Below are 15,670 nucleotides of genomic sequence, written 5' to 3' on the forward strand. Positions count from 1 at the left end.
GGCATAACGATGTTATTTTTTCAGCCCTGTCTATTCATCCAGTTTGATTGGGACACAAGAGCATCCTTATCTTTTCAGGGCGCCTTTCTACTACAACAAAAAAATCCTGAATACTTAGTTGGGAGGGACCAAACAATCCAGCTAAGAAATTAAAAATCTTTTTTATGCTTAGATCAACAATAAATTAGTTAACTGCTTAATTTAAAGATTATTGTCCATTATAACAAGTCACGTCTATGTCTTTACGTAACTTCAAATGAAATTCACTCCTCACTGTGAGCTGTACCATCCAAATCCAGGGACATAATTAAATCAGCTGAACTGGAACAAGCTCTGAGTCTGCTGTGTAACCATTTGCCACATTATGCCATTTAAGTAATAATTTCTATGAATTAAGTCTTGATGAATGATTCTGAATACTAGTTCTATATCATAAGAAGAGATGGGGTGGATCACTGAACAGACTTGGTGGAAAACAAAAAGTTTCTCACTTTCCCCCACCTTCTCCCAGTTTAGCTTCCCTTTTTATTGCAGCACTCAGGTTGCAGAATGACAATCTAACAAATTCATTCGCAAGCTGCAGCAGCTATTGGGCTATTGATTTTCAGTGTGCTGAGAAGATGGGAACATTCTGCAGTGTGAGTTGTGGTTTAAGGTTGAGTTTTTTTCTCCCCACTAAGACGCTTTTGGGCTTGGTTCCAATGTGTGTCTGTTAGCAATAGCACATCTTTACAAAATCCTCCTGTGGTAAAGCTGTTGGATAAAACACCAGGAAAAACAAAAGGGTGAGAATCTCATTGCTAGCTCTATAAGAAGCATTCTGGGTGGCCTTGCTTGAGTCACCAGTACTTTTGTTTCCTCAAAATACAAAACTAATAAAAATACCTCTGTGCCCCAAGCTATTCTGTTGAAACACTTATAATTGTGAAACACATTGGGCTCCTTAGCTACATTGGCTTAAGCAGGCTGTCTGAGAATAGAATTGAAAGTTTATGTGTGTGTTGCCATTCTCTTTGCAAGGCCAAAGTTGGTGCTGTTTCCTGCTATTGCAGTGCAAGAGACAAATAATTGCTCTATATTTATTTAGTCTTTCAGGGCTAAGAATGCCTACACAGTTGAGAGATTGTCACTTATGAGATAATGCTATTGACATCTTACCATGTTCCCATGGTGATTCTGAAATGTAAGATTGCCTTTTCCATTTGTCACCTTTCCACCCGTGATGGTCTTACCTTGTCCCCAGCACCTGAGTTTGCCTTCGATGCTCTCAATTGCCCTGACATCTACCACACTGACACAGCCACCAGATCCCTGTTGGGTTTGACAGGGCAAGAGAGACACATGCACAGAACCTGTGTCGGCTTGATCTATTTTTCAGCCATGTCCATTTTTCCTAGGTAGCAGGGATAAAGGGAATGTTCTTGGTTAACAAGAAGATTGACAACCAAGTGAAAACTTTCATCACCTACAATAAAGGGAGAGACTGGAGTTTGTTGCGGGCTCCGGATACTGATCTGAGAGGAAACCCTGTTCACTGTCTCCTAGTAAGTATCTGGGGGGAAACTTGGTGGCTGGTAACATCTCAGAACAATCTATTTCTACCAGGTAGCACAAGAAGGAGAGGGCAGCTTTTCTTTCCATGCAGCGTGTCTCATGGAGGGAATACTGAGTATGAAAAGTGAAATTAATCAGGCTTGGGCTGTCGGGTGGTATATCAAGAGCTGGCATTGTAATTTAGTTTAATTTAATTTTTGGAACAAAAGGAAGCATCGTAGATCAGCTTCCTTTCTGCACGACTGATGGCCTCCTCCACTTAAACTCTAGGTGAAGCTGGATGCCATTTCTGCGCAGTTGATTCTCTGGACACTAGATGGGAGGAGTGAGCTATTGTAGCTCAGGAGCTTTCAGGGAACCTAATAACTTGAGACGTGCTCAAACGACAGGACAGCTTTGTTTCTTTGAGGCCACTCTGTTGGCAGTATTAATATTTATCATTTTCTCTTTGAGCTCAGGAGTGAGAATCAACACATTCTTCCAAATATAGGTATAGCTCTGTGTTGAGTATAATTTACCTCTCTCTGTACTTACGGATATAGTTTGACATGTAAATAAATAAGTCTTTAATTATCATTATATGCAAACTGTTTCCAGGACTGGCAAGAAAATATAAGCAGTGTGAATAGAATTGGAGATCTCTGCCAGATTAGAAAGCTTAGACTGGAATTTTTCAGCCAATCAATACACAGTAGTGGGATCATCTTCAGAACCCCACTTGGCCTTTGGGATTATCAATAGCGTTTATATGACACAAATTCTAACATGGTTCCAGGCAGAATTAGGAGTATTACTTACACTGCTCTTCCCTCTCTTGTCCTGTATCTGCATGTTATTTTCAATCAGAAAAAAAAAAAAGAAGTGATGTTTCTTATTTTGAGGCTGGATCAACCTTGTATTTTGTGCACTATGGCATGCAGCTGAATGCTGCACTAATCTCTACTGAACCCTATGCATTATTGCAAGAGCAAAGAATAAGTAGATTGATATTTGAAACTGTTCAATTTTTATTTTTTATTTTTTTTTTTTTTTAATTGAGGCAAAATGCAAGCCTTTTATTTTCTCTCCAGTTTGGAAAAAATAAATAGGAGGGGGCTGGGGGTCAAACAGAAAAGTTACTTCAGAACATCACTAAATGTGTTTGGGTTTGTTTTCTTATTCCAAGTTTTTAAAAGTTGTAACTGAGGGCATTTTTAAATTACATATTTCTATAAGATGAAAACCAAGAAGTTAACATTACGAAAACTTGGCAGACATAATGCAATTTAATTTTTTGAAAGGGGCTATGTGTATAAGCCTTTGTGTTTCAAATAGGTTGTTGATTGAGTTTTAACTCAAGACAATATATTTGATTAAAAAAGTATACCTTTACTTTTTCTATTATACGATAAGATATTGCAATTTTTGGGGGGTACTGGCAAGGCAGAAGAAATAAAAGACAAGTAGAAGGAAGTAATCTCTAATCTTTTTTTCAATAAATTTGAGGTTTGACTCCTGAGAAAATATCTTTCTTGGTATTGTTGTGAACTGATCAAGAGACATCTGACTGTGCTGTTGTGGTTATAAAGGATACAGAAGTACTGTGGGGACCTTGTGGAACAGTTCTATGCAGGAACTGTGCGTTTTATATACAAGAGTACACTGTCACTGCAGTTATCCACTGTAGTGGAAGTGGTCGTATGACAGTGTATAAACCAGAACTGGCTTCTTCTTATGGAGAGAGGGGATTATGGCTCCCCTAAGTTTTCCCATCCGTAGTCCTGCCATTGTCCTCATGGGCATCTGAGAACACAATTTCATTTAAAATTAGACTAGATATGCCTGAACAAGCTGAAATTCCCTTGGGGATGGTAAAGTTCACCAAGTCAGGCAAGGGGCCATGGGCAAGGGCAGAAGTGTGTGTACTTGTAGGGACACAGGGAAGCTCTTGTTTCTCAGTGGATTGTGTTTACATCCTTGTAGCTCCACTATGCACAAACCAGTATTTAAACACTGTTTTGTTTTTATTTTGTTCTCTGTGCAACAATGTAGTTGCCCTAAGAATTGCTTCCTCCTGTGCAAGCTCAATGGAGGTTTTCCACTGGAAAGCAACCCCTTTCTTAAATGCTCTGTGACTTGGGCTGGGGTAGGCATCTCAGGTCCATGGGTGTCTGTTGGAATTGCATGATTTCAGGGTGGTAAGGGACCAGTCCTCAATGGACTTAAACTGTATAGCTCAGTCTTTGTCCTTCCAGAAGAAGAGTGGCAAATTTAGCCAGCCCTTCCCTGTGATAAGGACAGATAAATGTTTATCCATGTTTATTTTTCCTCTTAACATCGAGTAAAACAGGCAAAAAGTCACTTTCATTGTCTGAGCCTGTCTGGGTGCTCCTACATGCTTTGGTTCTCTCAAGTTAGTGGAACAGTAGCAGAGCTGGGATCATCAGCTGAACATACAAGGTCTCAGGTGCTGAATTTGCAAATTCGCAAAAAAGCAGACAGATGAAATACAAACTAAACTGATTTGTCAGGTCTTCTACAGGAACAAGCAGTCTGTTTGCAAAAGAAATGGAGATAAGGAAAATGCACCAAACCCACAAAGAACTATCCTACAAGAGCAAAGCTATTTAAAAATCTGTTTTCAGCTTCACAGTAAATGATGGGGGAAGATGAAGGCAGAATATGGAATACAAGAATTCAAGGAGTAATAAACACCTCAGAATATGGTCATGGTAGGGGAAATTTTGAAAGCAAAAGTACTAAAAGTGTTATATGGTCCTGGAAATAAGTCAGGGATCCATAATGACATTCTGCTGAGGAAAAGTGCAAAGAAAAGGAAATGTCGCCTGCTCTGAGGAAATTCTCTTGCTTGTCAACATGACATAGCTATAGTTTTTAAACAGTTCACAAACTCCACTCACCTCTTTAGCCACACTGTGACTACTGCATCACCAGCAGTTTCATACCCTTATGTCAGTTGGTCCTTTTCCTCCTATGTATTATGGTTCTTGGCATGATTCTCCTTCTTATGGCACAGCTAAGTGAATTCTTAACAGCTGTACATGTAGCTTAGTTCCTGTCCTTACTCCACAGCAGATGCTAATGCTCTCACAGTGCTGGATTTCAACATAATTGTCTCTACCAATAGCTTAGGACACAGCAGTGATGTATGTTCCAGCTTGCTGGCAGAATTAGATGTGCCCTTTCCCAGAATGACATGATGATCCCCAGCCTGCGAGTGCAATGTTGTTTTCTGTGTGCATCTGGAGATAAACATAAGCTAAGGGAGAGTTTATGCAGAAATAAGTACATAGCAGCTAAGTTGGCAGTTAAGGAGGTTAAGAGAGAGTCTGTTTGAAACACAAAGCAAGCCAGACAGAACCATCCCTCTACTGACAGTACGCTCGAGGTGTTTTTTTTCAAAGCAACTCAAAAGAATTTCTTAGCATTTTTTGTGAGATTTCTCTGAATAATAAGGATGGAAGGAAGCAATTCCATCTGATCCCAAGGTTTTATTTTCTCTTGTTTATACTCCTTTTTTTCTAGGCTGAATACACCTAATCTCCATAAAATAGCTGCCAAGGTATCATATCCCAAAGATGCTGGTTTTGTTTGATACTTACTTTGTGCTGTGAAGTGGTTAACTGAGGAGTAATTCTATCTTGCAAGTTATGCAAGATAGAATCCGTCTCAGAGAGTTAATCAATTAGCTTTCAAGGATGGTTCTGTGGTTTAAACACAGAGCTGAATCTCGGGAGAATCTATTCAATTTTTAGGCCTGTCTCCAATTTCCTGTGTGACCTTGGGCAAGTAATTTATTTTCTTTGTGCCTTCTTTGCCCAGACATCTGTTTATTCCCTCTCAGATTTTGCTTGTCTTGTCTGTATGGATTATAAGGATTTCAGGACAAAGACCCATTTCTTGTAAGGGGGGGCATTTGTGCCATCTGCTACAGAATAATTTAAACATCTAAGTGAGTTTGAATATCTCTCCTGGAAGTGTTTATCTCCCATCATTGCTCCTTGCTATTGCAGGCAGGCAAATACTGTGACTACCTCTAGGTTTGTGAATGGTGTCTAACATCAGCCTTGTGTTGTAATACTCCGCCTGACTTCTGATCAGGGACAGTCACTAATAGCTGATGTGTATGTGTTATGCCACTGGAGATGGTTCAACTGGGCTTTGCAGACTGTCCAAGAAGTGAGCTTGTGGGTGTTTATGAGAAATTTTGTTAAGGACTGGTTAGCCTCCTGAGAAGGGAGCGTAAAAGGGCTGGCTTGAAAATATTAAAAAGCAAGTAAAGAACTCCAGCATGATTGTAAGAGCTATGGAAATGAGCAGAGCAAAGGGCTATGTTACGCATTCTTTATCTTCAACCTAGGTTGTAGATGGTCCATTACAGTGCTTGTGTTTCTCTTGGTGTCAGTGCAGCAACTAGCACAGCTGGTTACTAGGCAATGACAGGGAAACCCAAAATTGGTGTGTCTGATGATGATTATTTCAGTAGCTTGTTGATAAAGAACAAGGATAGACACAATTGATACAAATTCTAAAACACAAAGCTGAGGTGTCTGTATATGAGTTAAGCTGTGAGAGCTAGAGAAGGAACACAAAGGCACCAACACTATTATAGAAGACAAACTAGTCTGGAAAAATATTCATCAATGAACAGATACAGATGAAGGATACAGGTGGAGAAAGGTGTACCTCAGGGATGGAGAAGAGAATGCTGCCACAGTAAGGATATGAGGTGGCCACGGGTAATAACTAGGTGTTTGGCTAGAGTGGTGAAGCTGGTTTTTACACCACACCCAGTTGTCACTGCAGACTGTAAGCATAACTGTACTCCAACCCATAAGAAGTCATATCACTAAAAAATAGCATCTCTCTGCTTAGACAGGTGACTTGGCTTTTAGTATTTGAGATATATGTTCTATTTCTGTGTACTAAATCTGTGAAATGAAACAAGTTTGAAGGGAAACCTCTGGTAGCACAAAGATTTGAGTCTGATGAGGTCTAATCTCTGTCAGAGTGGGCAATTGGCTGAGTTGCTGCCATTAGCTGTTGTCTTCAAAATGCTGAAGTAGGCTTGGTGCATGTTAGTTTTAAAAGATATGTTCTGTATTTTGTCTCTTCACAACATATGAAAATGTAAAAGGGAAGAATTCATGCTCTTGCAACGCTTTTCCACTTCCTGCATGCATGTCAGCTCAATTTGGTTTCCACTCCCTCCTCGCACCCCGGGCTGCTCCAGCAGCTGCCCTTGTCAGGCTGTCAGTTAGAGTCAAGCTGCTCTGTACATTCCCCTTGGCAGGTTGAGTTCCCTTTCTGCACCACACTGTGTCCCCATTTCCTGTCTCACATAAGTGAGAGCTCCCATCCCTCCTCACCACCCTCATTTGCCAAAAAAAACTCTGCCGTTCTCCACAAGGAGATTTTAATTTCAGAGTTATAGACACCTACCTGGAGATGGGATGGATCAGTGTTCTTCCTCCAGGGACCTAAAGGGCTAGGTCTTCTGCAGAGGAGGTCTACAAAATTTTTGGGGCTGCAGACCTTAGGCAACTGATATTAGTCAGAAAGACCTGCCTTCTTAGAGCCTGAAGGTCTTTCTGCGTAGCCTTTCCTGCTCATTTTACAGAGCCATGCAAGCTGACACATGGGCTTTACTGTATTTATATTCCTGTGTGATATCCACCTCAACTGGGTGAGTTTGCTTCAAGTTTCTTTGCCAGTATTTTTCCATCTCCCTTCACTTAGCGTGTTTCATGAAAGACCCTTCGTGAGCTTTGGAAGAAAAAATACTGAAAATAAAAACCAAAAGAAGGCAAAAATTATCAGAAATTTTCAGAAATTATTATATTCAGAAATTATCGTAGAATGTCTTGGGTTGGAAGGAACCTCTAAAGGTCATCTAGTCCAACCCCCCTACAATAAGAAGGGACATCTCACACTAGAACAGATCGCCCAGAGCCCCATCAAGCCTGACCTTGAATGTCTCCAGGGCGGGGTCCCCACCTCCTCTCTGGGCAACCTGTTCCAGTGATCCATCACCTTCATATTAAATACATTTTTCGTAATGTCCTACCTAAATCTACACTTCTCTAGCCTGAAACCATTACCTCTTGTCCTATTGTCACATGCCTTAGTGAACAGCTCTTCCCCAACCTTCTTATAGGCCCTTTTCAGATACTGGAAGATCCTTATAAGGTCCCCTTGGAGTCTTCTCTTCTTCAGGCTGAACAACCCCAACTCCTTCTGGGCTGCAATTGCACATTGGTGGCTCATGTCCAGCTTTACATTCACTAGTACCCCCAGGTCTTTTTCCACAGGGCTGCTCTCTAGCATGTTTTCCCCCCAGCCTGTATTCATACCTCTGGTTTCCCTGGCCCAGGTGTAGGGTCCCTGCGGTTGGCCTTGTTAAACCTCATAAGGTTCAGCTGGGCCCACTTCTAGACTACACATTTGGAGGGAATTACAATGGCAATGTTGGAAGTCTGCCTGTCTGACTTACCTTCTTGCTCAGCTGATTCATTCTGTACCATTTCTGTCCTATCTTAGTACCTGACATGTGAAATTGGTGAAGTTTCCATGGACGTATTTGTATGGAAATCTCAAAGGTCACATGCAGATGGGGTGGTGAAGCATTGAACAACTTTTGTTGTTTGTATTAAACAATTTTAAACTAGCACTTTCCAGTGCTGGTATATATGCAGTGCGGAACAGAATCATGTGTCAAAAATATGATCAAGAAATGGCTTGACACTGTGAATTAAATGGTTTCTGATGGCTAATTACTGATGACTCAGCACCACATGGTTAGGGTTATATTGCTACTTGTTGCAGAGGTAGTTTAAGTACTGCTGCTTTGAGAGTCACCTGATCATATCTCCAGCCTTGATTGCTTCTCAAGAGAGCTAGGAGTGAGGGGTGCTACTTAGTCCTTGCCATTACCTGCTCTTGCAAGCCTGGTTGCCTCCTTTGTGAGTACAGCCCCAAAGATCTTGTCCTTGGGAGAGTTTCAGCTTAGTGAATCAGGTTTCCAGTGGGTTGTGTTAGAAAATGATAGCAAAGCTCTGGCACCAGAACCGGGATGCTGGCTGTGTGTTTCTCAGGTTGGCTGTGATTAAGTATTAATACAGAAAGACACTGTTTATTTCTAAGCCTGTAGGGATAGGAGCATGCACTTCATGCTGTGTCTGCTTTTTACTTTTATTTCCCCTTTCTCCATAGCCCTATTGCTCCCTTCATCTTCACCTGAAGGTCTCAGAGAATCCCTATACCTCAGGAAACATCGCCAGCCGAGATACTGCCCCCAGTATTATTGTAGCTTCAGGTATGGAACATTTCAAGATTGCATGCATATGATGTGCAAACACTGACAAAATCTTGAGTTTGTGATGGGTGTTGAGTGGTTTGTGGGGTGTCACACCACTAGTAGTGGGGAGAAAGGCTGTCAAGTAGAAGTACTTACAGACCTTCAACTTGTCATATGTTTTCTATGGCAAATGGCCTTCAAGACTGAGGACATCACTTCTAGTCCTCTATTCCCATGAACATTAGATTCCAACCAGGGCATTTCCTTTGCCTGTGGAGGCGTGCAGTGCCTTATGCATTGGATCTTTTATATATATTTTCTTCAAGCTGTGAGCCTCTCCCTTTGCTTCTCTTTCCAAAGTTGAATCTTCTATAATTGTAAAAGGTGAATAAATGCATATACTCCCTGATTTGCTAATTTTGCTGTTTCTTAGACTGTCGCATCACTAATCAATTCTCATCTTACAGGTAATATAGGCACCGAACTATCAGACAATGACATCAGCATGTTTGTTTCTTCTGATGCTGGGAACACTTGGAGACAGGTAAATGACACAGAATCACATATTTAAATAGTAATCATTGGAAATTGTCATAGAAGTAGATTCACAAGGTTCCTTATTTTTTTTTTGTTTCTTTTAGTTTAGAGTAGCTTTTTGCAAATCTATACAAAAAGAAAAACTTCTATTCCCTTTGAGAGGTGCAGAGATGCCCAAAGGAAACGACTGAATATGTAATTAGACATCATATAACAGGACATTATTTTCGTAATTCTACTCAGAGTTTGACTTCTGTTTAATGCTGTAGCAAAGTGTAAACCAGATAAAAATATTAATATATATGAAGAGACCACATATGGGTTTCCCTTTTCTGTTACGCAGCCCTTGAACCACTCAAACAATTTTTCTCTTCATCCATTATTATAATTCCCAGAGAATTCACAGTTGTGCTGGTCTACTTCTCCCTCACTACAGGTGGAACTCATTTCACCTCAGTTGAGTTGTCCGAAGTTCACTTTTGTCTTGCTCTTAAGTTAATGGAGAAAAAGACAGAATTTAGTTCATCCTGTTCTGAAGCTATGTTTCTCTCCATTAATTGCAGAAAGTGACTGGATAATGCAGTTAAATCAAGTGCCTGATATTTAGTGAAATCCCACCTGTTAACAAAACATCACTACCCTTTAATGTGCTTATCCTCAGAACAGGAAGTTCTATTTTTCCTAGTTTCTGGGTAGGTTATCCAGTTGTGGAGAGAAAGAGTGACTTTCCCAGACTGACAAGTGCTGCTATATAAACTTGAGAGCAAATGTTTGTAAAAAGTCAATACAAAAAAGACACAGGAAAAGAAAATCTTTTAAAAATATTTGATAGTCTAAGAATCTCATTATTTTACAATGTTTGACCAGCCCTCATTTTTCTGTCAACATTACTTATGTGAGATAGGGGCAGATATGTGCAAACATATAAAGTTCTTCTTTAAACGAAAATCTGACACTGAAAGGAGGGAAACTGTTGATCCTTGTAAAAATTCTTGTTTCGAACTTTTTACCCAGCAGAGGCAGAATGCCTTTTTCAAGGATCTGGGAAAAGTTGAAAAAAGAAAAAAAAAAAAACCCTCCAAACTAATAAAAACCAAAACCCAATAATTGTGTCTATAGAAAAGGCCTTCCCCTATTCAATAACTTCCTTAGCACATACCTGTCTTCTGTCATGATTGTACTCGGAGAAATATGATGTTTTCTTCATACTAAGGAAATAGATCTTCATTTATTTATTTATTTTCCCCAGATCTTTGAGGAAGAGCACAGTGTTCTGTACCTGGATCAAGGTGGAGTACTAGTCGCCATGAAACACACATCTCTGCCTATCAGACATCTCTGGTAATGACTGTCTGTGCTACATGTTCAGCTGTCTGTCTTCTCAGAATCCAGGAAGCAGGCAGTTAGGCTGCATCCAGAGTTTTCTGTAGCTATAGTCTAGAAAATACCAATTAAGATGCTGGCAAGCATTGACTTGGATAAATCTGAGAAATCCTGGCAATTTTGGCTTACATAGTTTCAGTTTCGCCGGATCTGAGAAACTGTCAATGTAATTTCACAACTTTCCTGGTTTACCACAATTTGGTTTCTTGGGTTTCGTTATTTATGCAATATGAATCTGGTTTATGGCTTTGTCTCTTATTAAGTTGCCAGAGTACTCTTAATTTTCAAAATTATTGCTGAACTTGTCTTCCATGTGTCAGGCAGCACTTACGAAGCAGAATTTTGTTGACTAGATTCAGGGTTATTATATAGCAAATAAGGCGAAAGTGCCCCCAGTAATTAGCACTCTTGAGTTTTTGTGGTAGATAGAAAATAGCTTTGTGATGTTTAGCATTATTTACTTTCCTTATAGTCAGTGTCATATCAATATCTGAAACACACAGACCCAAGTCTTAGGAAGTGATGAGTGGTTCCAAACTTTCACTTAGACTCACCACAGGGAAGACTGCTGGTTAGAAGAGGCAAAGCTCTTGTGCTCCAGAAATCTAACCTCCTTAAAATGTCTCATGTTGGGGACCCAAAAATGAAATACTATAAACTACTTGTTTTTGTTTTGTTTTGTTTTAAAAAAATCCTAGCCCTATGCTATAATTTGCCCTTAAAGCATCAATCTCTAGCATAACTTCATTAGTTTCCAAAGCTTAAGCATTGGCCATGGGTTAGCAGTGTGATACCATACAAGTTTCATCAGTGCTCTGATTTATGATGCTTCAGAAAAAACCACCTAAAAATGCAATATCCAAGAACAGAAGCTTGTCCATATTTCTCCAAAGCAGTTATAGTGGACTAGAGAGTCACTTAAGGAAAACAGGAAGCAAATAAGGAAAGAAGACACTAATTCTGCTTTCTCCACTAGGTTAAGTTTTGATGAAGGGACATCTTGGAGCAAGTATAGTTTTACATCCATTCCACTGTTTGTAGATGGAGTATTAGGGGAACCTGGAGAAGAAACTCTCATCATGACGTAAGTGAGCATGTCACCATGGTAATGTAGGTGGGAAGTACATCAAAAATAGCTCATGAGGCTTGGTCATAATGTAGTAGCATTTCTGGTTAGGGACCAAATCAAGTGCTATCTGAAGCCAGGAATATGCAGTCTTCTGTTGCTAAATCATCTATGTTTATTTGTGATATGATTGAGAGAATTACAACAGGGTTCCTTGCAAGCTGCAAAAACACTGTCACTTAGCTTATCAGCATGAAACCTGACTGCTTATATTGAATGCGATTTAAAGCAGAGATGGATGAATATTTGAAAGAAAAACGGTGGAGTATTTTTATAGCTGTGTTTTGCAGCTACTTCCTCTTTTTTTAACTGAGAGAAAAAAAAAATGAAGACATTCTTTTGTAAAAATGAATGACAAAATGTTGCCTGGAGACTGAATCATGAAAAATTATTATTAGTTTCAATGTGATAAGCTGAGCTATGCATGCTGTATAAACCTGGATTCACCTTGCCAGAAATTTTGACATTTTACCTCAGATCAGTTTGCAAAAACAGGAGGAAAATTCAGTTTCTCTCTGTAAAAAAATGGACCAACCAGTAATAAACAGAATATGTGAATTGGAAACTAACCTGAGTTAACAAAGCTGTATGAAGAGCGATCCCTTCAGGTTCTCATTTTAATTTGTGTGGAAGGAATTTCCAAAGCTCATAAGAGAGATCTCAAACTCCTGTAGGCGTAACTGTCTCCAGCCCTATGTCAAGTCATTTTGGCTATTGGCATAGGTGGGAGGATCTGGATCAGCAGAATAAAAGCTATATCCAATGTTTAAGTGGGTTGTAGGTTTTCAGGAGCCTAAGTCTGACTTCCACTATGTCAGTCAAGTGGAAATCATTAGGACTGGCAATTAATCTCTGTTGGAAATTTGCAAGTAACTGAAGCTCTGTAACTACCAGACTCCACCTAGCACTGCCTTTTACTGTTATGCTCTTTCTGCTGTATTCTTTAGAGTGTTTGGACATTTCAGCCACCGCTCAGATTGGCAGCTGGTGAAAGTTGACTACAAGTCCATTTTTGATCGGAGGTGTGCAGAAGAAGACTACAGGCCTTGGCAACTTCACAGCCAGGTGAGAGGCAGTGAGGCTGGGATATGACCTGAACTACCTAGTGCTCCTACAGTTAAAAATCAGCATAATCCAACGTCTCTTCCTGTTAGGTTGATGTATCAGATTGTCTTTTACTGGATGGGTCCGTTTCATTACATAGGCATATTGGCCTCAGATTGCACACTGTGAGCCCCAAAACATGAACAGCTGCCTTTTGGGTTTCATTCTCCTTGCAGGCAGTTAGCTCAGACTTAAGCAGAGTGGAGGAATGCAACAACATCTGAAGCACTGCTGCTCAAAGAGGCCTCAACTCTTACATCTCCCATCCATTTTCCCTTATCTTCTTTATCTTCCTCCATCCTTTCTGTGGAAAGTATTTACATATTACTAGTTTGCTATCACTGGTAATAGCTTCCTACAATTACTAGTTTCCACTGAGAAAAATTGTTGCCAAAGATATCAGACCAGAGAAACTGACCTGCTCTCTGTCTCAGATTGCAGATGGATCAGACTGTTTTCAGTTGCTGTGAAACCTGAGCTGTAAATGAGAAATAGGCCTGAATCAAATATTCATTGGCTTTGGAGCAAATTCAGAACTGAATCAAATACATAAGTAACCTCAGCTGATTTCTTAGTGTGTATTGGAAAAGCCATTTTAGTTTCACTTAAAGCTTCAGTAGCTTTAATTAGCTTCAGTGTACTGACATGGCATTTGACTTCCCATCCTCTTCTCTTGAGTCACAGCTCCCATTGCACAGGCTTGGAAAAATTGGACTATGCAAATAGCCTGGTGGGTGTCAGAGAAAAATATATTTGGGTTTGTTTCCAGGGCCAAGCTTGCATCATGGGAGCAAAAAGAATCTACAGGAAGCGCAAGTCAGAGAAGAAGTGCATGCAAGGGAAGTATGCTGGGGCTATGACCTCGGAGCCGTGCGTGTGCACGGAGGCAGACTTTGACTGGTAAGCACTGGGCACAAGAACTGTGTGCTTTCTACTACACCAATGCAGAGCTCACTAGGAAGGCTGAAGGCTTAGAGAAAATAGATACTAATAAACATGTCAGTGGATAAATAGGTTGCTCCCTGATAATGCAGGTATGTCAAAAGAAAGAAGGGTGGAATATATACCTGTAATCTGCGAAGCCTTCCACAAAATTGATGCTGGACAGAATATTTTCCAGGTGACCTCTGAACAGCATTAAGATAAAAGGACCAATTAGCACATCTAACCTCAACAATTACCAGGAGTGGCTATGAGAATAGTATGTAATACATATATAGTGTGCCTTAAAAAAAAATAAATTCTTTATACATACACACACATATATACATGTGTGTATAAAAGTAAGGATATGCATATGCAATGTATTTCATGTTTGATGGTATCTAACAGACACTACCTTCATGATTTGGGTTAATCTCTTTCTGAAGCCTTTTCTCCTCTGCCTTGTGCTATAGGAAATAGAGTCCATTGGTGAGTTATGAATGGCATGACAAAATGTTCAGCTTCAAGTTTCATTTCAAGATTCCTGCTGACTCACAGCAATTTGCAGAAACAAGGCAGGGAACCACATTATTGAAATCTCTCTATCACCCATTTTTTCCCAGTCTGAGACAGTCCTGAATATCCCAGAAAGAGAAATAGTGGCTCTTTGGTAGTGCTGATAACCCCGTTTATGCCTCTCCCAGCTAGATCTATGTCATGTTATTAATTAAAGCCAGAAGCTGTAACATGTACCCTGAAGATGTTCAACTCATAAATATTTTGTTTCTTGCTATACGAGTTCACTCCAGAATCATGGAAATTTACAGCATTTCCCTTCCCAGCCTCCCATGACTGTAGTTATATTGATTTTTCTATATAAGATCACAGAATCACAGGAGGCCTTTCCATGTGTCAAAAAAAGTAAATCTTCTTGCAGCAAATAATAAAAATAATGAGCATACTTGGGCACAGATTCTCTGAATATGCTTTCCTGATGATTTCCCCATCTTCCAGGGAGTTCTTTGTTAGGGAGAAAATATCTCTGTTCTGTGTGTAGTTCATCCTGTAGGTGGCCAAAGATTTTCAGCTATTTAACATATCTCTGGTAATGTGATAAAAAAACAGCAGCCAACCAGAAAATAAAGTAACAGGAAGAAAATTTCCTGAAGATTTTGACCTTCCTGTAGAGTGTGCAGTACAAAGCTGTGCCAAGCTCATGCCCAGGCTCCAGAAAATAACTGATGGGGTCAATCCATTAGTGGTTAAACCCCTTATACCTGTAAGGGACACACCTACGAAACACTTCTGATAAAAATTTGCTTTCCTTCCAGAACTTTTCTGTCTATGAGAATGTACATTTTTCATTAAAATTGATTGTGTAGTTTGCTACTACAGATCTTTGTTGCTAGGTACAGAACAAAAGTACCATGGTGACATTTGCTGGGGGAAACATGCTTTTATTTACTTTACATTCACTTTGAGGAAACTTTCTCCGAAAGATCTGCTGGGTTGTAAGAGAATATCTAAGAGACAGCTTGGATGGCTGAGGATGTTTGACAAATGTTCACAGTTCACATGCACCAACAAGACCCCTCAAATCTGTTGGAAGAGACAGAATTAGGTCTTTGTGAAAGTCATCTTGTTAAAAGTAGCCTGAGAAAAATAACCTTAAAAATACTGCAGATCTATGTGCTCAGCTGACTGATAGAAAGCCTTCCTGACCTAGGAGGACCTTCATCCTTCTG

General features: G+C 39.9%; 1 protein-coding gene across 3 annotated transcripts in view; it reads left to right on the forward strand.

Moving 5' to 3' along the window:
- Positions 1 to 15,670, forward strand: part of SORCS1 (sortilin related VPS10 domain containing receptor 1) — a 275,819-nt gene that overhangs the window by 211,865 nt on the left and 48,284 nt on the right. For all 3 annotated transcript variants that reach the window (XM_051619103.1, XM_051619104.1, XM_051619105.1), the window contains exons 10-16: positions 1,398 to 1,544; positions 8,767 to 8,869; positions 9,319 to 9,395; positions 10,638 to 10,729; positions 11,748 to 11,855; positions 12,845 to 12,962; positions 13,771 to 13,901. In XM_051619103.1, the coding sequence (XP_051475063.1) occupies positions 1,398 to 1,544; positions 8,767 to 8,869; positions 9,319 to 9,395; positions 10,638 to 10,729; positions 11,748 to 11,855; positions 12,845 to 12,962; positions 13,771 to 13,901 (776 nt within the window). The remainder of the gene's footprint in view (positions 1 to 1,397; positions 1,545 to 8,766; positions 8,870 to 9,318; positions 9,396 to 10,637; positions 10,730 to 11,747; positions 11,856 to 12,844; positions 12,963 to 13,770; positions 13,902 to 15,670) is intronic.

The sequence above is a fragment of the Apus apus genome, chromosome 4, assembly GCF_020740795.1.
Source record: "Apus apus isolate bApuApu2 chromosome 4, bApuApu2.pri.cur, whole genome shotgun sequence".
NCBI lineage: Eukaryota > Metazoa > Chordata > Aves > Apodiformes > Apodidae > Apus > Apus apus.